This window comes from Hipposideros armiger, unplaced genomic scaffold (genome assembly GCF_001890085.2).
Source record: "Hipposideros armiger isolate ML-2016 unplaced genomic scaffold, ASM189008v1 scaffold_26, whole genome shotgun sequence".
NCBI lineage: Eukaryota > Metazoa > Chordata > Mammalia > Chiroptera > Hipposideridae > Hipposideros > Hipposideros armiger.
The window spans coordinates 3,341,962-3,367,844 of NW_017731376.1; the positions used below are offsets into that span (position 1 = coordinate 3,341,962).

General features: G+C 37.5%; 1 protein-coding gene across 1 annotated transcript; it reads right to left on the reverse strand.

The window, feature by feature from the left end:
• Window positions 1-11,974: 11,974 nt before the first annotated feature.
• LOC109379437 (X antigen family member 3-like) lies at window positions 11,975-24,655 on the reverse strand. Its single transcript, XM_019635994.1, is given in 3 exon segments — window positions 11,975-12,060; window positions 12,063-12,308; window positions 24,568-24,655. Coding segments are annotated over 3 exon segments (420 nt in total).
• Window positions 24,656-25,883: the final 1,228 nt, after the last annotated feature.

The window sequence follows — 25,883 nt, forward strand, 5'->3', positions numbered from 1 at the left end:
AGTGTTTGGAATAGTAATTGTTGGCTTTAATTATGTGCATTTACTGATAAAAATATTGTAGGATTTTGGTTGTTCTAAGATACAGCAAGCTGGAGACTAAATATCACAACTACTCTATAGCCCAATAAACAAGAGAGGAGTTTCAAATCTGGCCTTAGTAAGCATTGGCTTTGAAATATGCAGAATAATTTGAGGGTCTCTAGGAAGTTTCCTCTATCACAAATGATCTTCATTAAAAATTTCAGAAGTATTGCCATTAATAATTAATTACTTTATGCTAAGTTTTACTTTCTAGTTATGTTGCTGGATTATGGGGCAGGGTAGAGAGGTGGGCAACTCTATGTGGATTTATATTGAAATGTTAATAGTTGTTCAGTTTAGGTAAGACTGGGCTCAGATCTAATAACTAGGTCTACTAAAATGTAGAATTTGTACTTAGTTGAACCAAAAATTGGATGCGAAAGCTGACCATCAATGCAGAACCAGAGTTCTAGGGACAGGTAGGCATTTTAAATAGTGGTGTGTACTAAAACTAAAATTTAAATTCAGACAGTGGATTTCTAAAACACTGAGGGTTTGACAATATAGTGTTGAAGGCAACAGCTCTAGAATTATGTGACACATTTTAGGCCAATGGATGTAAAACACTCCTAGTATTCTCCTTCTCATATTCATGGCACACATTGCATATTGATCAGAGTCTTCAATTCTTCTAAATTGAGTCTTCAGTTCTTTTATATATAGCACTCTTAGCAGACACTACCAATAAATAGACATAAGAGAGTATGGCAGGAGCTGTTGATTTCCTAACCAACAACCATTCTTCTTCCTTTTCTCCTTACTAAAGAGCTTTATTCACAGAAATAGAAAAAAAAAAATCCTAAAATTCTTATGGAAATATGGAAGATCCTGAATAGCCAAAGCAATCTTGAGAAAGAAGAACAAAGTTGGTGCCATCATATCTCCTGATTTCAAACTATACTATAAAGCTATAGTAATAAAAATGTATGGAACTGGCATAAAAGCTGACACATAGAGCAATGGAACAGAATCAAGAGCTCAGAACTAAACCCATGCTTATATGGTCAACTAGTACTTGACAAGGAGCCAACAATACCCAATGGGGAACAGATTGCCCTTTAAATTTATACTGTTGGAAAAATTGGATATTCATATGCAACAGAATTAAATTGAACCCCTATCTTATGCTACTCACAAAAATTAATTCCAAATGTACTAAAGACTTAAATATAAGACTTGAAACCAAAAACTTCAAGAAGAAAACATAGGAGGAAAAATCCTTTGTCTTGGTCTTGGCAATCGTTTTTTGGATATGACACAAAAAAGCAAGAGGAACAAAAGCAATGATAAACAAGTGTGATTACATCAGACTAAAAGCTTCTGCAAAGTCAGGAGATTAAAGATGGTGGAGTAGATAAACATTGTGTTTGCGTCCTTCTCTGAACACATTAAAATTACAACTAAATTATAGAACAATAAACCTGGGGAGCCATCTGATGTCTAGCCAAACAGAAGTCCTATAACTAAAAATATAAAGAAGCCATGTCAAGACCGATAGGAGGGTGGAGGCACAGAACAGGTCCCAAACCTCCCTGTGACAGTTGAGAATCTGGAGGGATACCTCGGCCACAGAGGTCCCCCCCTCCGGAGCAAGAGACCCTAACCCCCGACACCAAGCTCCCCAGCCTGGAGTACTGGTGTCAGGAAGAGGAGCTTCCACATCATCTAGCTGGGAAAAACAGTGGGGATTCTGACCATTTGGGTGGGACAGAAGGCTGCAGGAAACCCAAACATCATCTTCAACAGCCCACACACAGATTTACTCACTCACAGGCACTCACTTTGGGCTTCAGCAGAGGGATGGTGACTTGGAGGGCCTCGGAGACATACGGGGGGCAGACTGAGGAGTGTGGCTTCAGGGGGAGGACTGGATGACAGTCAGCATTTTCCCAGAGAAAGCTCTCCCCACGCAGCCGGCAGGTGGGCACCATCTTTCCTGTGTTGAGCCTGCCACCACAGGCCAAAACTGAATCTGATTGGCCTCCTGAGCTCTGGTCTTCCACCCAGTTGACTCAGCTGGACCCTGCCCTACTAAAATCCCCCAAAGCCAGGGACACTTTCTCCTATATCAGCCAGCCCCTCCTGCATTGCACTCTATCTTGGAAAACTTACTAGAGGTTTTAGACAAATTGTTTTAGGTGAACTAATCTTAACTATTCAGACAGGTTTAGAAGTGATTTGGCACTGGTTTAAGAGTCAAACCATCTGAGTTTTAATTTTCATGTTTCATGGGTTTGGGGTGGAAGTAGGGTGGAGAGACCAGGAAGCTGAAATCTACCCTGCACGCCATTCACTAAGCAGTACACGTTTTATGGGTGTCTTTCTAAATCGCACAAAAATAGCCCTATGGGATAGCAGTGACTGTGGCTGGGATGTTGAGGAGAAAGCAGATGGTCAATGTTGTCCTTGATGTCATATGTTGACACTGGCATCCACTGGAATAGCCATCAGCCTATCTGGTCCTTAGATGACAGTCCATCTACTCTCCAGATACTCCTCATTCTCATCTCCACAGACTATTCATTTATATCACTCTCTCTGCTTTTTTGGGGGGTGGGAGAGGGGAGATATGGAAATAATTCTGTTCTCGGGCTGTGCTGGGGCACAGAGACGCCATGACATTGTTTCCAGTGCCATCTGCCTAGGCACACCACACAGCCATTTCCCCAGGCTCTGCCTGAGCCTTGGGGCTTGGTTTGCTTTCCTCTCGGAGACCACAAGCCTATAAAGGGGTTTTGAATTCTTCACAGAACTCAGCCCAAGAGCTGGGGGCAAACTTCCTTTTTTCTGGGACCCACTAGACACTGTTACCACTTTTCTGTTTCCATTGTACTTAGATAGAGTCTTCCCTTAGCCTGAGGACTCCTTTCTAGTCTCGGGGTTGGAGATTGACAGGGGTGGGGTGAGGCTGGGATGGTTTGCTTTTACTTATCATGTATTTTTCCATTTATGTTGTATGGGTCATGTCTCCCTTCTGACCTAAATTGTAAAACCTCAAATCTAGGAATGGGCTCCTCTAAATCTTTTCTGCTGGCACATCTTTTTCCCTAGTCAAGGAGACAGAACGATCTGGTTGTCTGAATGGTAGTGGTGGTTTCTGTGTGAAGAGTCAAAGCAGGAGCTGGGCAAGAAAACATTGGGGAATGGAGGTACAGCAATATTCACATGTAATATTTAAAAATATCGAGTAAAGTTTTCTCACTGTGCTCTTTTTGCTTTAACTCTTGCTCTCAAAGGCATCATTTCTTCAATTTGAGCAATTGTAGAAACCTTTTTAAAAAGAAAATCATTGGGTGCATTCCTGAGAACAAATCTGCAAATCAGGGGCATTGAACTGCAATTGTGAAACTGTATATTTACAGACAGTGACCCTTACTCAAGGGCTACCACAGCCCTCTGGGCCTGTCAGCTTTATTTGCCTGGGTTTTCTTGGAGCGGAGCCATTACTGTTTTCTATGAAGGGATTTAAAGTAAAGTGCACATAGGGGTGATAACTTTAGGGGTGTTATTTCTGTGTCTTTGGTTGAGTTTTCACGAGGGTGAACATATATAGAAATGAGTCTGCTCTGTGATCATTGTCTTCCTCTTTTTGGCTGCTTCTTAATTCTTTCTTTGGAATCTATTGCTTCCAGAAATCTGGAGAATTAAAGAAAGTCTGGGGGTGTTATTTATTGGAAAAAGTTTGGTTGTGTCTCTTTTTTTGTGAATTCTTTTTTTTTCTTTATTTTACTTGAGGTATAATTTATATGCAGTAAATGCATAAATCTTAAGTGAAAGGTTTGAGGAATTTTTGCCCATGTATATCCACATGTAGTCACTACCCAAATCAATTCCATGATTCTGGAAGTTTTCTAGCTCCACCTCCCAGTCAATACTTGCTTTCCCAAATTACTATTTGATTTCTCTCATCTCTTTGGTGGATTCTTTGGAGTTCTCTTCTGATAGTTGGTGAAGTAAGCTGGCCTTTATTGTCCCCTTGGCCTGAGGAGGCAGAAAGTCTCCGGGCATAATAGGAAAACCTAGCTCCCTGTTATGTCTTTCAGTATTACTTTGCTGCTGCTTTTTGTTGGGTAAGCTTTTCCCTCTGGTTTTTAAAAAGGCTGAGATTCAGGTACTTAAGGAATAATTGCCAAAGTGGGTTGGTTATGTGGCCTGCTTTCATTCTAGGTCTTTGCCTGCCCTTGGCTGAGAAAATGATATTTTTAAATAGGCCATCCTAACTCATCAATAAGAATAATGCTTTTACTGTTTTCCACAGTCTACATTCTCTCACTTGTAAAAATTAATAAAGAGAAGCCTCATTTAAAATGGAGTCATGAGGCTAGAAGGGAGAACTCTCTCTACATGTCACTCAACACATACTACTGATCCCAACAGGAAGAGATGTACCTTTCATCTCTGACAGGAAGCGATACTACTTTACTACCTCCACAAGAGGGAGAAAAGATTCCTTCCTACTCATTAACAGTTCAGCCAATGGGAGACTGCCATAGCTCAGCCAATGAAAAGCCACCTCTTCTATCTTTCAGTTTCCTCCAATTGATTCTTCATTTACAACAGCCCCTCCCCACCCATAAAAGAGTGTTCTCCAACCATGCAGCTGTGTATGGTTCACCATTAGATCACGAGTCCTGAATTGCAAGTTTTTGTTGTCCCTGAATAAACCCATTTTACTGGAAAAAAATATCTGTCTTTTATTTAAGGTCTACATTATTTGGTGGCCCGCACAGACATCTAGAGAAGACCCCTGACACTTCCAAGGCTGGTGAGTAAACAGGTATGGTACCCACAGAATCCATTGACTCACTGTTTTCTTGCTGACTCTAGAGTTTAGGGTATATCTTTCTCCTGGATCCAAATTTCCATTCTTTGCATTTTGAAGCTCTCCAGGTTCTAGATTCAGCATCTAATTTCAGGCTTCATCCTGAAATTAGAAGGCCATATTTTGTCTGCAAGTAAGTATTCAGTTGGCACTTTGGCTTGACTTCTTTGAAAGCATCCTGTTCCACTGAAACTCTGCTATCCAGCCTTTGGTTTGAAGCCTTTTGGAACTGAACAGTTCCTTTTGGAACTATGCTGTTCAGCCTTAGGTCTAATTTTTTGAAATTGGACTGTTCCTAGTAGAATTGTGATGGTATTTGGTCTGCAAGCTGTTTAAGCTTTTGCTCTAAAGAAAAAGCCTTTGAAAAATGAGATACCAATTATCTAAATATTTTGAAAGTGCCCGCCTTCAGGGACTCAGGCAATTTTATGTTTAGAACCATGGTTTCTCCTTATGTGCATTTCTAACTAAAAGGACAAATTTGACCAAAAGGAATTTAGAATACCAGTGGCCATTATGGAGAACTTTTGAACTCCTAAACTTACTTTCTTTAAAAACTGAATTAGAAAACCATAGCTTTAAAGTTGCCAAAACTGAATGGAATGTCTATTTCAATTGGTATCTTGAGGCTTCCAAATATTGCCAAGAATCTAACATTACTTCTTTGCAAAATAAAATTTTAAGATTAACTGAGGCAAACAAAAACTTAAAGATAAAATGGCTCCTGAGGCCTCATTCTCCTCCTCCCCAGCTTCTTTACCTCAGACTGTACCTCAAGGGCCATCTTCCTCTTTCTCTGAACCTATCAGAACCTGTCCCTTTAAAATTAAGGCTTCTGAGGGTCAAAAGGCTAAACCCTTAATTTTTGTTTACATTTAATAATTTAGAGCAGCATTCATTATTTTATTAGTTTCAGGTGTACAACACAACATAATAGTTAGATATTTACACCTCTCACAAAGTGATAACACCAGCAAGTCTTCTACCCTTGTGACATTGTACATAGCTATCATAATACCATTGACTATGTTTCCTATGCTATACTTTACATCCTGTGACTATATATATATATATATATATATATATATATATATATATGACATTCATTATTATTTTATTTTATATTAGTTTCGTATGTACATTACAGTGGTTAGGCATATATATAATATATGAAGTGATCCTTCCAATAAGTCCAGTACCCAAGTGACATTCTACATAGTCTTTACAACATTATTGACTATATTCCCATTATTGACTGTATTTCACATTCTCATGACTATTTTATAACTACCAATTTCTACTTCCTAATTCCTTTACCTTTCTCACCCATCCCCCACCCCCTCCCATCTAGCAACCATCAGTTTGTTCTCTGTAGCTATGAGTCTATTTCTGTTTTGTTTGTTTATTCTGTTATTTAGATTCCACATATAAGTGAGATCATATGGTATTTGTCTTTCTCAGTCTGACTTATTTTACTTAGCACAATTCCCTCTAGGTCCATCCATGTTGTTGCCAGTAGTAAGATTCATTCTTTGTTTATGCAGACTAATATTCCATTGTATAAATGTACCACAATTTCTTTATCCAATTGCCTGTTGATGGATATTTTGGTTGTTTCCGTACCTTGGCTATTGTGAATAGTGCTGCAGTAAACATAGGGGTGCATATATTTTTTTGAATTAGTGTTATGGATTTCTTTGGCTAAATACCCAGGAGTGGAATTGCTGGGCCATAAGCTAGTTCTGTTTTTAATTTTTTGAGGAACCTCCATACCATTTTCCATTTGGGCTGCACCAATTTTCAATTCTACCAACAGTGTATCAGGGTTCCATTTTCTCCAAATCCTTGCCAACACTTGTTGTTTGTTGATTTATTGATGATGACTATTCTGACAGAAGTGATGTGGTATCTCATTGTGGTTTTATTTGCATTTCTCTGATGATTAGTGATGTTGAGCATCTTTTCATGTCTATTGCCCATCTGTATGTCCTCTTTGGAGAAATGTTTATTCAGGTCCTCTGCCCATCTTTTACTTGGATTGTTCGGGTTTTTTTGGTGTTCAGTTGTATGAGTTTCTTATAAATTTTGGATATTAACACTTGGTCAGATGTATCATTAGCAGATATCTTCTCCCATTCAGTAGGATGTCTTTTTGTTTTGTTGATGGTTTACTTTACTGTGAAAAAAACTTTTAAGTTTGATGTAGTCCCAATTGTTTCTTTTTTCTTTTGTTTCCCTTGCCTGAAGAGATATATCAGTTAAAATATTACTAAGCATAATGTCTGAGAGTTTACTTCCTATATTTTCTTCTAAGAGCTTTATGGTTTCAGGTAAATCCTTAATTTCTTATATTTCCTAGACTAAAGCTGAACTGTGATCCATAGTCAAAGATTTTCCCAAAGTAACAGGATCCGCATGGATTTGCTAAGGAATTTAATAGTCATTCAAATTTATCAATCTGATTTCTCTGACTTATGTCAGCTAGTTAATACGCTTGTTGGTGAAGGCTAGGCTCAGCATTGGATACAAAATTGATAATTGAAAAATTCTGAAAGTTCTCTAGGATTATAACCAGGAAACCAACCCACTGATTTATGATATGATCAGCATTGGGCAATTGCTGAGCAACTACGTTAGAAAATTTCTAGGGCTTTCCCAAAGCCTGTTAATTGGAACAAAATTCAGTCTTGCACACAAAAGTCTGATGAACCTGTTCATGATATTATGATCAACTTCAGATTGTTTTCAAAGAAAATTCTGGTCTTCCTTAAGATGTTGATACCACTCAAGTAGTGTTTTAACTCTATGTTTTGTTAATGGGCTGAAATGAGAACTTTATCTTTTAGTTAAAAGGACCAGGGTGGAATGGGAGACCATGTTCACTCTAGATTTGATCAATTTGGCAAATCAGCTTGCTCACTCCCTAGATGAGTCACCTGAAAGAAAAAAACCACTAAAATTCTTAATTTTCAACTCCAACAAACCCTTTTCCCCTTAGTTCCTTCACCCCTATTCTTTTTTTTATTAAATTATTTTTTATTATGAAATACACATTTTTTAGAATTAGTTTCAGCTGTACAACACAGTGCAATAGTTATACTTTTTACCCCTTGGAGTGACAACCCCCCTCCCCCAACCCCTATTCTTTTTTTATTATCAAATATAAAAAATTAATAATGGTTTGTATGCATTGAATAATTCCTTTGGAATCTTCTTTTAAATTAAATTTATTGGGGTGACAATGGTTAGTAAAATTACATAGGTTTTAAGTGTACAATTCTGTAATACATCATCTATATATCACATTGTGTGCTCACTACCCAGAGTCAGTTCTATAAAAGTATCATGCTAGAATTTCTTTCTCCCAAAAGGGAGAAATAAATCTAGCATTTAATGGTAGCCATCAAAATAGCAAATCAGATGGACTGAATGATTCTTTAACATTTTTTTCTCCATTTCTGGTGACATTATAGCTGACTCTCAGAGCACTGATCACTTGTCCCTATTGGATCAACTACCATCTTCTTTATGGACAAAATCTTCAACTGATATTGGCAGAATCCACAGTGCACCTCCTATCAAGATTCAAATAGTTTCCCCAAAACTCCTTCCCAGAATCAATCAATACCCCATAAATTAAGCTCTTCAAGGTATAAAGCCCATAATAGGTCATAAGACTCAGGGCCTCATTATCCCTTGCACTAGTTCCTGTTAATACTCTTATTTTACCTGTGAGGAAACCCAAGGGTGGAGATTTGTCCAGAACATCCAAGCAATTAAAAAACATCATTATCCCTCAACACCCTGCTAACCCTCATACACAATTAATATCCATCCCATTAGGAAGTAAATTCTTACTGTAATTGATTTATTTAGTGCATTCTTTCGTATTCTGGTTGCTGAAGCTAACCAATACCGTTTTGCTTCACTTGGGAAGGAAAACAGTTCACCTGGGCAGTGATGCCTCAGGGTTTTGCTGTGAGCCTTTCTTATTTCTCACAGATCCTGAAGGCTGATGTGGATGGTATAAAGCTCCCTAGGCGGTCTACTTTGTTGCACTACGTGGATGACTTGCTTCTTTGCTCTTCCTCCCAAATCTCCTCATAGAAAGACAGTATCCATTTGCTAAAGCTTTTGGCCTTTAAGGGACATAAGTCACTGAAGAAAAACTGCAGTTTGCTCAAACTCAAATTCAATATTTAGAGCATCTGATATCAGAACAAGGCTGTACCAAGATCCAGATAGGTTTCATATCTTCCCAAGTTTCCCCAAACCCAAAACCAAGTGTCAACTATGAGGTTTTCTAAGGCTAGTTATTTATTGCTGATATTGAGTCTCAAATCTCTCTCATTACCAAACTTCTGCATGTTTTATGTAAGAACAATAACCCCAACTCAATTTTATGGGAAATAACAGGATGATGTAGCCTTTAAAGCCTTAAAGGAGATTTTAATGAACCTGCCTGTCTTTGGCCATCCCTATTATCAGATTCCCTTTTTCCTTTTTGTATATGAAAAGGAAGGAAATACCCTTGAGGTACTTACCCAAAAACATGGGGTTCACCTTTGACCCAGAGGATATTATAGTCAGCATCTGGAGCCTGTGTCTTAGAGATATCCCCCTCTCCTTGGAGCCATTACTGTCACTGCCCTTTTGGTTAAGGACACCAAAAAAGTGGGATCCCCCTTTAATCATTTTTGTAACCCATTCAGTAGAAGCCCTCCTGAATTCTCATCACACTCAACATTTTTTAGTCAGCTGCCTCACCTACTATGAAATCCTTTTAACTGCTCCTTGCATAACTCTTTCAGGTTGTAATAATCTTAACCCTGCTACTCTTCTCCCCTTTGTTACTGATGAAGCCTCCCGCGACTGATTAACATGAATGAATCACCTTCTGACACTCTGATGATCTGTAGGAAACTCCTTGAGTAGCACTGACTTCTCATGGCTCACTGATGGTTCTTATTTAAAAGTGTGCTCCAGGGAGAGAAAGACCTTAAGCAACACACTGTGCAACCTGCAGATTTTATCTATTGGAAAAGACGCCTTCAGAAAGACTCTTTTCAACCTCACTGGAAAGGCCTCTTATTAGATACTGTTAACAAACCCTTGTGGCCACCAAACTCCAGGGAATAGACTCCTGGATTCACATGTCACATCTAAAGAAAGCACCTAAACCCTGTCTGGACATGTACATCAGCTGGTGACCTAAAGGGGAAGATTTCCTGATATTGAAGCAGATGACACCTGATGAGACAGCTTTCTCAAGATGTTCAGACTATGTCAGTTAGAAGGTTTAAAATTCACAGAGTTCTTTTTTTCATCTAGACCAGGGGTCGGCAAGCTTTTGAGATGGAAGAGCCACCAGGGGTCAGCAAACTGTGGCTTGTGAGCCACATGCAACTCTTTGGGTATGTACATGTGTCTCTGAAGTAAAATTGAAAATGAAAATAAGACTATCATAGTTTCATTTATAAAATTTTTAAAGGATATTATTCACATAATGGTGACTATGTAAAAATGTATTTATGGCTCTCAAATAACTTTTAAATTGTTGTGAGGGACAATGACAGGATTGGCTCTTTCAGGGGTCGGCAAACTTTTGAGACGGAACGTACCCAAAGAGCCGCATGTGGCTCGCAAGGTGCAGTTTGCCGACCCCTGATCTAGACTATTAACTGACTCTGGATTTTTATCCAAATTCATTGTCTGAAACCTACAGGCTGTATTATTGATGAGATATTTTGCTGAGAAACAGCTGGTTATTTGTCTATGATCAACACATTCAATAATAGTATCTCTGCTATAGCCATGTGGGGAGGTATAGTCCGAGGAGAGCCTAAGTGGGTAACTCCCCTTTGTCTAGGTAGGAGTACTAATTTCATCCTGTTTCTATTTTACTTTCTGGCATAGCTAGGCCCTTTTTGCTTAATTTCAGTAATTTATTTCTGAAAATCAGACTTTATGATATAAGAAAATGAACAGGAAACTTATTTCATATTTTTTAATTATAAAAATATATAGTGCTGCATATTAACCACAAACTTTGAGCTGATTTCTTAAAATGTAGTTGAACACACTAAAAACTGCATATAATAAATAAAGTGTCATGTTCAGATGGAAAATGTTTAAAATATCATTTCCTGGTCCTCCCAGTTTGATATGGGTATTAATATCTTTGCTTTGTATGCAGTTCATATAGCCTCTCTTGGTGCCAGTAAGAATTGCCCAACCACACTGCTTAGTCTTGGGGTCTTTTCATGTTTCTTGTACCTTGTCAACCTGGAAAATAATTGTGACTTTTAGTGTGCATTATTTTGTTTAAAATGTTGTATTGAGTTTTGAGGACACACACATACACACACACACACACACACACACACACTCGGCCTATAAAAATATTGGCTCGAACACATTGAACTGAGAGATACATACTACGAGGTTTGAGTATTAAAGATCAACAGGTGTCCTACCAAGAAAAGATGAACTCTCTGTGTTTCTTTCAGGATCTTACCTGCCAGTAGATGGATGTTTGTGGGCAGGATTTAAAGCATCAGCATTTCATGTTCTGACCAGACAGCCATCCTTTAACCTCCTCATATTCCAACACCATTATCATGTCAAGACTGAAACACCTTTGTGCAATCAATCAGGGGAAAGGTTTTACTTAAAAATGTAAATGTGCCAAATGCTACTTAGTGGCAGAGTTTGAAAAGTTCTCACGGACAGAGGGTTTTAAGAAAAAAACAAGCTGTAAGTTCTGCCACTTTAACTTGGCATCATGACGAGGGGTCTTCCAGCAACTCTCCTTTGTATTAATAAATTCTGTTTAGTTCATTCTGAAGCTTAGAGATATATGAAGTGCTCTTTTTGTTATAGAGTCGAACAAACCTGAGTTAAACCTGAGTTCACATTCTCCTTCACCATTTACTATCTTTGTGACCATTTTGAGGAGGAAATTGCAAAACTTTATTGAGAGTTTTTTTGTTGTTGTTTTTAAACAAATATCCAACATAAAAACAGTCTGCATGGTTCCAACTTGTCTTCTTTTAAGCATATGGCTGTCCTTCATCTACTTCTGGTATTTTTAATGGGCTCAAGGTTTGGCAGAATCTCCTCCTTGATCTCTGGACCATCTCCACACTCACCCCCATCTTTGACTGATCCAGTTCCTGCTGATCAGCTTCTAGGTCAAACCCTTGAACCACAGGTGTTCCTTCATTGTCTCTTTCTTGACCAGGTAGAATGTCCTGACTTTCAGTCCTTGGTTCCTCTTGTTGAGACTGTTCTTTACCAGGCTGCTGGGCAACCATAGGTCCAGCCAGCTGTGAGCAGATGATTTTACTTCTTGGAGGCCCAATTTCTCTATGATAGGAATTATTATCTTGAGGTTTTTGTGAGGCTTAAATTATATAATATTTGCAAAGCATGCAGCACAGTCCCTGGAATAAAATAGGTCTTCAATAAATATAATCTTAATTCAAGTAATAGTTATTAAGGAACTATTCAATGCCAAACACTCTGCTAGGTGCTGGAACTATATCTTGAATGACAATTAGTCTCCATTCTTAGGGTTTTATATACCCTAATATGACAGGTAAACCAATAAGGATAACATACTGTGGTACATGCTGCCAGATGAAGAGGCTCTTATGGAATTTTGTAAGAAAGCCTCTGGGTTGAAAATTGGAAGCTCAGGGCTCCCAGAGAAAAGGATGCCAAAGCTGAGGCCTGAAGGGCGAGTAGGGATGAGCCAAGTGAAGACGAGCGTGGTGCTTTCAGTGGATGGCAGAGAGAGGAGGACGTTGGAACCAAGAATGGCCGACTAAGATGAAGGCTAGGAAGGTGAGAGTCGAGGTTGGAGAGGAAAGCGGCTGAGGCATCAGTAAGGGCCTTATCAACTGTTGCGCATTTAAAGCTTTACCTTCAAAGAGATGTACAGCTATTACAAGTTTGTAATCAGGGGCTGGACATCATCTGAAGGGCCTATGATTTTAAGGCAGGGTAGTCAATTAGCTCAAGTGCTGCAAAACCTGCATCCAATAAGATGAGAACTAAAAAAATTCTGTGTGATTTACAAGAAGGATATCATCAGTGACTTTGGCGAGAGCAGTTTTCAAAGGGGGTTAAAGGTAGAACCAGATGACGTTGAGTAGTTGTATGAATTGGAAATGAGGAAATGGTTACAGCTCTGTACTAGAGTAGATATTTGATGTGGGTAGGGAGTTTCGTCTACTGTGTTCTTTGTTGACTCCCTAGTACTTAAAGCAAGACTTGTATGTAGTTGACACTTAGCAAATATTTGCTGAATAAGTGAATTAACTATCTATAATATTTGTCTCTGAAGGGAAAGATAGACCCATACTTGGATGGGGTGAAGAACTGAGGGTGGGTGGGTTTTATTTGAAGTGGTTAATCCTGTTTAAACACTTGTCAGAAAGAGGCTGGAGAAGACGGAGAAGTAATAGGTGAGCAAGAGAAAAGGGAAGCTCAAGGGAAGACTTCTGAGGAGGCAGGAGGGCAGGGTCCTAAGTACACACCGGAGAATTAGAACGAGAAAAGCCACATCTCAGATTTTAATAGAAAGACAGGAAGAAAGAGTGGGTGGCATCCAAAGGAAGGTGCATGTCATCGGTGGCAGAAGCAAGTTTTCTTGGAGCATTTTTGTCTCTGGAAATGGGAAATGAGATAGTTGAGAATGAGAAGGAGAAGAAGTGGAGAGTATTAAACCAGGTTTGAAATGGTTACTGTGAAAGGTAAATTGTTCTTAACACAGGCGTCAGGTGCAGCAAATTTCTCTACTTCTCAGTGACTGTTATAAACTTCCTCAAGCATTAGCCCAGTGCTCTTATTCTCAGGAGGTCACCTGTTTGCTCAGAAAAATTGAGAAATTGGGTGTTTGTTTTTTCTTTCTCAACAATCTTCTCATCTGCTTACAAACTTACGGACACCCGCTAATCTTTAACACCTTTATTCTGATACCCCAAATCTGTTCAACAACACTTTCTCCTGTGTCGTGGCCCTAATCCCTTGGCCTTTGGGCACTTTGTTCTATTAGTCAGTTCCCTTTCTCGTCAACGTCATCAAGCTCTCTCTTTTACCATTGCTTGTTTTCTCTTCAGCATAAAAAGTAACTAAGCATTCATATGTTTTCCATGAAAAACTTTAGGATATACCAAGATAAATATAAGATGTTCTGTGAACTTCATGGACATACAATTAGATTTAGAAATAATATGAAAATGTTTATTTGGCAGCTATAATCAAAATTATTTTAGGAATAAATAAGTGTATTACAAAGTTTTAAAACCTGTGAATGTTAAAAATGTTTACAATCTATGAGTTTTAAAACTTTTCTCAAGGCCCATTCTTTTATTGTGTTTAAGAGATGACTTTGGGGTAACAGAACAATCAGCATTTCTAGTCATGCAGTACATGTTATGAAGAGATCTGCATAAGCCAGCAAACATCTGGACATCTTCATCACAGAAAGGTGAGTTTTTAATGATCACTGGGTATACAGGTGGTGGCTAGAACAGCCATAGCTTACCAAAAGGTATCTCTCCAGGGAATTATTTCCCAATCTTTTGCAGTAGCCTCCTATAAGGCTTACTAAAATGTTTAAAGGGAAAATTCTGTACCTGTTAGTAGGTTCTCTTGGAAAAAGACAGGGTAGTGGTCTTTTCTCAGAAGAAGAGATAACTGAGCAAAGACCTCACCAAGGTCTTTTCACATCTCACTAGTCCAGTTCTTTGAATCCAAATGTTGTTGCTAGATTGTAACTTCTTTAGGACAAAAAACACATCTGATAGTTTTTTCTTTTATCCCTTACTGGGAACTAGGTACTCAATAAAGCTTATGTAAAAATTGAAAAGATATATCTTTACAAAAAAATACATATTATAAAATATGTAGAAACTAAATAAGCAAAAAAAGCAGATTTTAAAATTACCCATACCTTCCCTTTCAGAGATCATTGCTATCAACATCTGACATATTATCTATGACCACTTGAGTGTGCATGCCTTGTAAAATGAAAACTTTTTAGCAGACACAAGCCTAAGGTACTCTGACACCAGGACTTGCTAATCTCCCCCTTCCTCAGAGGTTACCACTATAATCAATTTGATTTATATCCTCCCAACTCCTGTTTTTTTTTTTTTTTTAATCTGAGCCTTCCTGCCACCTGTTGGCAGCTCAGCTCAGGCCGGGAATTGAACTGGCAACGCTGTTGCTCAGAGCTCGCACTCTTGAGCAAGCTCTTAACCAACTGAGCCACTTGGCCGGCCCAGCTCTTGTTAATGGACTTCGCATGCATGTATCTCCTGTAGAAAATGTAAGGTATCACTGTGCATGTTTATTTCATATAAAAGGTATCACATTGCAATTTATAAGCGACATGTTATTTCTTTTAATTCACAAATATGCTATGGAGCTCCATTTATGTTGTTACACAGAAGTAGAAATGTCAGATAAGAATAATACACATTTTACCACATTTCTCTCTAAAGGTATTATTTAATATGCGTTTCTACAAGTTGGATACGAGGACAGTTGATTTCTAACACTCTTGCTAATACTTTCTTGTTAAATTTATTTTTTTTGTCTGAATCTGATGAGTGAGAAGTGGTGTCTTCTTTATTATTTGTGAAATTGAGCATACTTTAATTTGTGTATTGCCAATCTATATTTCCTTTTAATAAACTACACATTTTATATGCTTTCTCCTGTACACAACTTTTTTTCTCTTTTTCTTGTAGATTTGAAATTCTTTATGTATTCTGGATGGTAATACTTAGTCATATGAGTATATGCTGCAAACTTTTTTCCTCACTGTTATTTTAATTTAATTTGGCATCTTATTTATTTATGGCATCGTCTATGGCTTAATTTTCTTGTATTCAAATTTGTTGTTTTTTAAATGCTTTTTGCTCATTGCTTCTTGTTTAAGAAGGGGTTGTTTTCTAAAGGTGTAAACAAATTATTTTTTTCTCATAAATTTATAATTTTGTTTAATAAAACTGGACCTTTGTTATTGTTGTTAACATGTAAAAGACAGAATCAAATTTAATTTTTTCCCCTAAATATTTACCCAACTTTTCTCTCACCATTTAGATATTTCCCTGCAGATATTTCCTCTCACCAGGAAGGGACTAGTTCCCATCTTCAAACCCTGGACTCCTGGAATAATTTCCTACCTTGTCTCCTTGCTTTGAACTTTATCTTCCCTTTTCTATTCTCCACACAGAAATCAGGGTGATCATTTGAAATATAACTCAAATCATGCCACCCTTCCACCCACGGCAGGTGAAGCAATGTGCTGTTGAATTGCACTTGCTCAAGCTGAGTAGTTTAGCAAAAACTAGAGTTAAAAGCGGGCGGAGACAAAATGAGAGGCTACAAGAAGGATCTGATATATCCACCAAGCTAAGAAATTTAAATGAAAACAATAAAGAGAAACCATTTTTCCCCCCTATCAAATTGGGCAAGATTTTAAAATTATAATCCCATTTAGGGGGCTACTGTAATAAGAACCTGAACAAAAGCACTGCGAATGAAAACGATTCAAGAATCACTGGGGCGTGGGAGTTGTGGGGGGTGGGTAGGTTGACAGGGTGTGGTTACTGATTAGGTGTAGGAAATACAAGAAAGGGAGGGCTTCCACGGGACTCTCTCCTTTGAGCTTGGGTTCCTGAAAGTATTCCTTGGCCATTAGTTTAGACTGGGGATACAGGAAGGAGTGCTGGTTCTTCAGAAGCAAGAAGGGGTTTGGAATGTTGAGTTAGAAATTTGTATTTGGAGCTTGTTCGTGTGATACAATTTGTGAGTGACTACAAATAAATAGCAGCTGAAGCTTTTTACAGAATAGTGAGATTTTAAAAGGACTAAAGAGGACTTCACCAAGTGCCAGAATTTAAAGGTGGCCTGAAGGGTGGAACTGGTGAGGATGACACAAATGGAGAGGTAGGAGGTGTGGACAAAAAGGGGGATCTATGTAAGGTAACCTCACAGAGTGATTTGATCGTAAATTCCTAAATGGACAAGTCATGGTGGGTAGTCATGCTTCCAGCCTATAACTTCTTCAGTGAAAGGTGTTAAGCCAGTCTTGTCCATTGTTCTTGTGCATCAGGGTGAACACTTTTGCAATACCAGACTTAATAATCCTGAAGGGATTATTAACACTGAAGAGAGCACATAATCTTGTTAGCTAGCCTGTAATCCAGTCCCCACCCTGCTTTCTCCAATCTTGCTTACATCACGTCCCCTCCTTAATTTCAAATGCATAAAAGAAGCTGAAAAACTTTTATAGCATTTGAGATCTTGCTCTCCGGCATATGCCATCAGTTTGGCTCAAATAAACTCTTATAAAAATTCTCTGCAGGTTTGGACCTTTCTTACATCAACAATGAGATGGACTTTGAACTCTAGAATTGTGAACTGACTTACTTTTTAAAAATTTACTCAGATATAATTAAAGTGTCAAATAATTAGCAATTAAGCTTTATTTAAATTATTTTGATTTAAACGTTGATATTGTTTATTAACTATAGCTTGCTTGCTTTTTAACCTAAATAGATACATTTGAATGTTTCAGAAGAAAAGTATGTTTGCAGAAACATATAACAAATAATTTAAATTTTTGCATTTTAATTTAATTTACATTTTAATGATACTTTATTGAAATTTTGTAAACTTCAAATATAATGTATTTGATTTTATAATTCTTTACATTAGCACTATCCAATAGAAATATAATGTGAGTCACAAATGTGAAAACCACATAAGTAATTTTGAATTTTCTAGTAGTCACATTAACAAAGGAAAAAAAAAACAGGTGAAATTACATCTGATAATATATTTTTTTACCAATACATTAAAATATTATTTTAAAATATAATCAATATAAAATTGTCAATGAGGTATTTTACATTTTTTTCACATTGTCTTGGAATCAGTGTGTGTTTTACACTTATACAGCCTATCTCAATTTGGACTGGCCACATTTTCAAGTGCTCAGTAGCTACATGTGGCTAGTGGCTACCACACAGTACAGTAGATCACTGAGGTCAATAGAAAAACAAAATATGTGGAAATCTTTATTATAACAACTTAATTCATGGTTTTGCTGAAGTGAAGCAGGGAAATGAAATAAATAACTTACAAAGTGTGTGTGTCTTTACTTTGTTATTCACTCAAACATCAATAGAATACCCAAACATGTACAAGTGTGAATAAATCAGTTGTCTGATATTTTTCAGGCATATAAAAACCATAGTTTTATATATGTTTAAAATTTTTTTCATGATGAAGTTATCAAGTAGAAAACTAAAACATTTTATTCAAGAGTTTGCTAACTTTATGACTTCTAAATATTTTGACATGATATGTGGGCCTCCATTTATACTCTTGCTTGAGGCCCTGCAAACATGGGGTGTGGGCCTGGCTTCCAACCTTCTTCCCTCAAGCATTGGCATGGCTAATTCCCTCACTCCTTTGGGTATGAATTCAAATTTCCCTTTCTTGTGAGAACTCTAACTATACACACCCACAGAGCTCACTGTGTATATTAACAGGACTTTTCTATTGTTTTCATCAACATAGCTTTACTATTCTAGGAAACGCTTTCTGAAGAAGATAGAAGCTGTATCAACATTATTGTTCATTTTAGGAACTCCCTGAAATGTCATCAACTCTTCATGGAAAGCATTAAATTTTAACTTGTACCTTATGACTACTTGTACCCAATGAGTCTTGTACCAAGACTCATTGAAGACTTTCCTTAACATCTTCACATTGCTATGACCACCAAGCCTATTGAACATTGATCATTGCACAAACTTAACCAAGAACTGCCATTGAAAGATTTGCCTTAAACTGAGTCAGGGTCTCAATAAATATTCCAACTTTGCCCTCTCTCTTCTGAGATGCTAAGACTGTGCTCTCCCTTACCAAGGTGGGTATACGCTCAGCTTGTCTTACCACCAGGTTGTCTTAGCGATATTTGGGGGCACCAGCATTCAGCTTCAATAAAGCTTTCCTTGAACATTTTTATTTAAGATTGCAACCCCACCTTAATCCCCTTTGGCTGCTTTAATATTCTCAGTAACACTTCTATTTCACTCATTTATGTGCTTATTATGGAGTTCTGCCAGAACAATTTCAGTCCCACAAAGGCTGGCTTTTCTATCTTACTGTCTAGAGCAGTTGCTGGTACTTAGTAGATCAGCAATTATTATTGTTGAATGAATGAATGTTATCTATGAAATTACTGTGAACATGAATAACTTCAACCCAAGATTAGCATTTTGGGCAGACATCTTTAAATGTTTAATTGACTTACATCCTATAAGCCTGTATAAGTTTTCCTCACAGTAAAGAAGGTCAAGGAGCACATGTGGAAGCCTTTTTATGGTTCCTTTATTGAGATTTCTGTTTTTGTTTTTATGACTTTGTAGGCTACTGGAAAAACATGCTCTGTAAGGTTTCTGGCTAACAGAATCACATGGAACTTGGTTTTTTTGTGAGTCCACCTATCTTTGGGTGCACAACCTTCATATCATTTTCTGAGGGACAATAATATTGTCCCGTCTCCACATCCATTCAGGCTGGCCTCTGGTTAATCCAATTGTTTTAAACAGGGCCGGCCGAGTGGCTCAGTTGGTTAAGAGCTTGCTCAAGAATGTGAGCTCTGAGCAACAGGGTCGCCAGTTCGATTCCTGGCCTGAGCTGAGCTGCCACTGAGCTGCCAACAGGTGGCAGGATGGCCCAGCTAAAAAAAAAAATTGTTTTAAACAAGGGGATGTCAATCAAACCCTGTGATCACTCTTGACATTCTTTCATTCCTGAAAAGTTCTAACTCTCAGTAAATACTCTTTTATGAGCTATAATATCTATGCCTAAAAGATATGCTGCATTTTCATCCCCTTGTGTATTATCAATTTTACTTGTCTTGAATCCAGTCAGATTCATTAGAATATCCTCCTCACCCCTAGCTACTTTTATTGAAATAAGCTTTTTTTTTTTTTAAAGATTTTTATTGGGGAATTGGAAGGATGGGAACAGTGCTGGGGAATTGGGGGAAGGGGAACAGACAAATTGCTGTCGTTTTGTTCTTCAGTCTAGTTGTGGAGGACGTTGCTTCACTGGCCCAAGTTGGCACCATCATTGCACTCTTCCCAGGCGAGGCAGATCAGTCGCCGGCTTCTGGATGGCTGCTCACTGCGGCTGCTGGCCACTCACGCTGGCTGCTGGCTACATACGGTAGCCCACGGCAACCCACTGCCACAGGGGCTGCAGCCTACGCCGTCGCCGGCGACTCACGGCAGCCTAGCTCCAGGTTGAGCTGTTGTTCAGCATCTTAGCTGTAGAGGGCAGTGTCACTGGCCCTCATATGTGGGATCTGAACCAGGGCCCTCTGGCGTCCCAAGCCAGCTCTTAACCATTGCACCACTCGGCCGGCCCTACTGAAATAAGCTTTGATGTACTACTTTCACACAGTGTTTCAATCATTGAGACACAATAAGAACTAGTGTATTTGCTGTAGTGATGATATTAAGAATATCATCTACCACATACCCAAGTATCAACCCTTCATGACATATGACAGCAGAAATGGCCGTAAATGCCAGCAAAAGCTATGCCTGTCCTGTGTAACAGGCAGCCTTTGACTGTATACTCTGAATTATTAGTTTCTTTCTTTGTTTCGGTTGCTAGGAAACTCAGAGCCAAATTTGCTCCTTACTTTTGGAAGGAAACTTCTTGTAAACTTAACCTTGGCTTTATTTTATTCTTCCTCCCAGATTCCCCTTCACTTTGACCCTTTTATCTATTTTATCCCACTTAATTGTATGTATATTTGTCTGTTGCCTCAAATCCTTTTTGGATATAAATGTAAGTGTGAGTATAAGTTATAAACAAATAAACAAACAAATAAATAAATAAGTAAATAAGATTTGTTCAAGAAGAAAAGGCATTTTAATTGTAACTTTTCAGCTTGTCCACACCCAAGGTTTTCCTATCTTTTCTTTTACTGACTGAAAAATTCTCCCCTAGATGCCAGTTATCAAATGTGAAAAATGCACAATATGACTGGTATTTAAAAAAAATATACAGAATGCTTTAATTGCTTTACATAAGTGAAGTAGAGGAAACTGCAGTTAATTAGCTGGTTCTTTTTTATTATTAATTTTACTAAATGAAGCAACTGTTTATAAAATATTCAGGAGGTCAAGCTGTCAAGGTTCATGAAGCATTGCCCTTCACCTGAGAGGTTTTGTTGTCAATTATTAAACATAAAAGTAGTAAAGTGAAAAATTGAGTCTAAGAAAAATAATATAAAAGCTGTCAACATAATAATTATTTATTTATTTATTTGTTTGTTTGTTATTAGTTTCAGGTGTACAAAACAATAGTTATCCTTTTCACCCCTCACCAAGTAACAACCCCCCTCCCCCATCCACTGCCCTCCCACCCCCAATATCATGCTTATCTATTACAATTCCATTGACTCCATTCCCACTCTCTACTCCACATCCCGTGACTATATGTGTATATAATTGTAGTTGACATATAATATTATTCAACATCGGCTTCAGATATACAGTGCAGTGGTCAGGCAACATGATAATTTATATAAGTTGGGCATTTAAACAAAGCATAGCTATTTTCCATGTCAATAATAAATGACATCTAAGTATGTAAAAAAAATTTTATTGTGTCTCCATTCAAAAACTCTTTTAGGAAGTTCAAAACTATTGGGCAATTTCCTACACCTAAAGTGCCTTAGATCACCTACTTTCATTTCATTTCATTTCTTGGACCACTCAGAACAAAAGATTTGGCCTATACCAGATGGTTATGTAATTTTAATGTCACAGCTTTTAATTTATACAGAATTGTCCTTAAACAATGTCATAGCCTGAGCTGCCTTTTGGGGTTATATCTCTTTCTTCCCTACAGGAGAAGTTCAATCTGTGATCCACTGATTTACCCAGATGAAAGACTTTCCTACAAGTCTCTAAGTCTTTTTTAAGATCTTGAATTTAATATGAAGATTTATGGAAAATTGGTCTACGACATCTGTTTGGATGAAGAGTTTCTGCCAGCCAATAAAGGGATAGCAAGCACACAGCTACTCTGTTTGGAACTAAAACTATCCTGAACTCATTTCCATTGAGCACAGTTTTTCTGTTCATCATTTAAAATGGAAAGACAAAAGGAATGGAAAAGAGTGAACTGAAGCCCACTGGGATATACTTGACAAATTATGAATGAATGTACTTCTCTTAATTTAAGTGGGGTTTGAAAGCCAAGAGAGAGGTGATGAAAAACCCGAATCGGTAGAAGGGATGTTGAGTCTCGTCAGTGAGGGTCCAGTCAGGAAAAGAGAAATCATAATAACTATTTTAATAAATAAAATTTAATATGGGGGATTGGTGAAATGAGTATTGGAAGCAACACCGTTACCACAGAGAAAATAACTTCAGGAAATAGCTTCATTCTTAGTACAGGGAGGGCAAAGAGAAAAGATTAAAGTTCTCAAAAATCGCCTAGAAGCTTGGAGGAGGGGCCCTCATAGCTGCATGGCTGGTGCTGCCATCTCTGAGGGGCATCATTATGAGGCTGGATCTAAGAGGTGGAAAACTGGAACCATCTGCTTCTGGAACCAATCGTGCTGCTTGGCTAAAGAGCAATACTGGGGTGACCCAAGTAACAACAGAAAACAAAAGGGAAATGCTGAATTCCCTCCACCTGCCTTCCAGTTTCCCTCTAGTTTCTTCTACTAGTGGAAACTAAAGGCAGCCAGATGGCAAAGAAGTGTTTGTAGAAGTCCAGTCCCAGCATCACAAATTTACGAGGGCAAGTTTGAAGCTGAGACAGTAGCTTAATAAGGGACACAGAGATGATACTTGGGGATGAAAACAGGAGGAAAAAAAATCTAAAGACTGGATTCTAAGAGAAAAGAACTGGGATCTGGAGAGGAGGTAATTTTAAATAAATATTTAAGAAAATCTGCATTAGTTGACAGTGCTTTTTGGATTAGGTTTGTGCTTTGTTGGGTTACAACAAAGTGCTGTGACTTTATCTCAACGTGTATAGGATTGAAGACAGTCTGTCCAAGGGGGCCAATCACAGTTCACTTACTTATAGGTAAAACTAAGATAAGACTTAGCAAAGAGAGAACAGTCAAAAAACATGGAAACTAAATTTTATAGACTCTTAAAAGATTAGGTACCCTCCTTTTTTTTTTCTTTCTAAAAGTAAAAGGAAATGCCAATTGTCAAGTTTAAGATGATAGTGAACCAGTTCACTCATAATAGATGTATTCATGGAAAATGTTTTTGTATTGAATCAAATAATTTAATAATAACTACCTTAATGTGTGACCTTAAACAAATAACTTCTTTGGGTCCTTCTCATTTGTAACACCAGGGGTGCCAAAAATCTGTACACACATTTTAAGAGATGTTAACACTTTGGCCAACGTTGATCAAGCAGTAATTCGCCATAATGAGAAGTATCTGGATGCACTTTGTGAACCTCTTGTAATTGCAGAAGTCAACCATTACTTGTATTCATCTTTTGTTACCGGTATATATTAATACAGCTATTTCCTTTCTTAAAACGTGTGTACATTTTTTTGGTACCCTCTGTATAGAATGGAAATAAATAAGTTCTACTGTCTCTTTTAGTTTTTAAATGTTCATGTCTATAAAATGACTCCCTTTTTTCCAAAATTTGTTATCTTATGTATTTATAGTCCAAACCCAGCAAAGTGAAGATTCTCCTCTACTTTTGATTTTACCATTCCCAAGTTCTTACATAACAGGTTTCAATTAACTGCAGTGGTACTGGAGATTTTGAAAGTGATGAGTCAAGAAAAGAACACATGACAACCAAGGAAAGGCTCATATTTAACTACACAATGTGACAGGCTCTATGCCAATTTCTTCTATTAAGACAATGTACTTAATGTTTCAATAATCCCAGGCATTTGAAAATCTTTCAGGAAGATAACTAAAAAGATAGACACAAAGCCATTTTTAAAGTCACATCTTGAACTTTTAAAATAGAAATTCCCTGTCAGCGTTCTGATGTCATCTGCTTGCTTAGATCATTACCTGCTTGCCTGAAATCACTATTTCTTAAACCTGAGAACCATGGATATCTGAAACTACATCTGCAGACTTCAGCGTGAAAAATCTATTTTAAGCCATGGATTTATCAACACACTGGAGAGAAGGTTATCCTGATTACCCAGCATACGTCAATGCAATTTTTTGTGGTATCATGGATGAGTTATTGATTCACTTGGTGTCTTTGTTGTTGATGTGGAGGAATGCACAAAAAGAATCAAAGGTTATTTCCTCGATTGCCTTTGTGGATGTCCAGCCAACTCTTTGTGTTCTGAGTGTGTCAGGTCTACTGAGATTAATTGAGATTATACTGAGTGGGGAAAGAAAGGAAGCATTTGCTTGTCAGAGTAAGAGATGAAGTGGACTTCCCTTGGGAAGAGGGTTGGATTTACTGAGACTAAAGGCTGGTACATTCTGTGGTAACCAGTGCACTGGCCTGATTGGTTGACTGTGTGAATGGCTGGGGACCTGGCACTCACACTGTTGCCTTAGTTGGGTGGCAAAGATCTTAGTGGTAAAACTTACCACAGAAGATATGGACACAGTCAACTGACTCACTGATTTTTACCTGGACCATGTAGACTTGGACAATGAGCTTCTCAGCAGTGACCATAATGAACTGGACACGAGAAGATCTTCCTCTATTTTCCCAAATTGTATAAATATTAAGGGTCTTTTACAATATTAAGGGGGTAAGGGCTCCCAAAGTGACCAACATTGGATTTCCTCCCAACAATGCCATTCACAACTAGAGAAATCAGTACATGAGCAACACATCTAACAGATTACTATAGAAAAAGTATTTTGTTAATTATTTAACAAAATAATTAACAAAAAAGTCAAAAACTCATCTGTAATTATTTCCAAGCCCAAATCGCATGGCTAGTATGATATTAGACATTTAAATAAATAAATTCATCATCATCATATTCATCATAAAAATCATCACATAGCTTTGTGATTTACAGAATGCTTTCACAATTATCATCTCTTTTCACTTTCATAACATTCTATGAGGTGTCCCTTTTCCTCATTTACGAGTAAGAGCGTTGATTCTCAAAAGGTTACTGGAGTTACTCTGCACAGTTCTAAAGTGAATAAATAGTAAAGTCAGATGCTGTCAACTGAATAGTATTAGGATTCTTGTTTTACAAATGAGGAAACTGAGGCTCAGAAAGATGAAGTATCGTTTCAGAGGTCCTACAACCTGTTGAATGTGACAGAATCAGGATTTCCTTCTCTAAATTTCACTACTATATTATATTTTTAAATGTTCTATCTTAGAGAAAAGTTAAATTAATAGTTCAATGAGCATTCTTCCCTTAGAGTCACAAGTTTAACATTTTGCTACATTTGAAAGTAAGTTGCAGATATGACATTTCACCTTTGAATATTTCTGAATGCTTTCTTAAGAATACCAATATCCTAGTAGTTTTGAGAAGAGTTTGAAGGAAAGGAACATAAATTAATAAAAAGAATAAACACATTATTATATTACTGCTTTAATCACTACACGATATGATATGAAAGAGAATGAGCATGACTTTCTCAGGGTTTAATTAAGTTAGTATTGGGAAATAATAATTATTTAACCTTTATTTTAATGTGTGTGTATGTGTGTACGTGTGTGTGAGTGTATATATTTAGTTTACACACAAAATAACCATTGATTTCCATAATAGCCCTTAGAGATAATTAAGGTAGATGTTTTTAAAAAGTCAAATGAAGAATCTGAGGTGTTAAAGAGATTATTTTGTCCCAGGTCATTAGGCAAATACGTGGACAAGCCAGGTCTTATGATATTGCAAAGAATTTTCAACTTTCATCCAAAAAAGATCCTA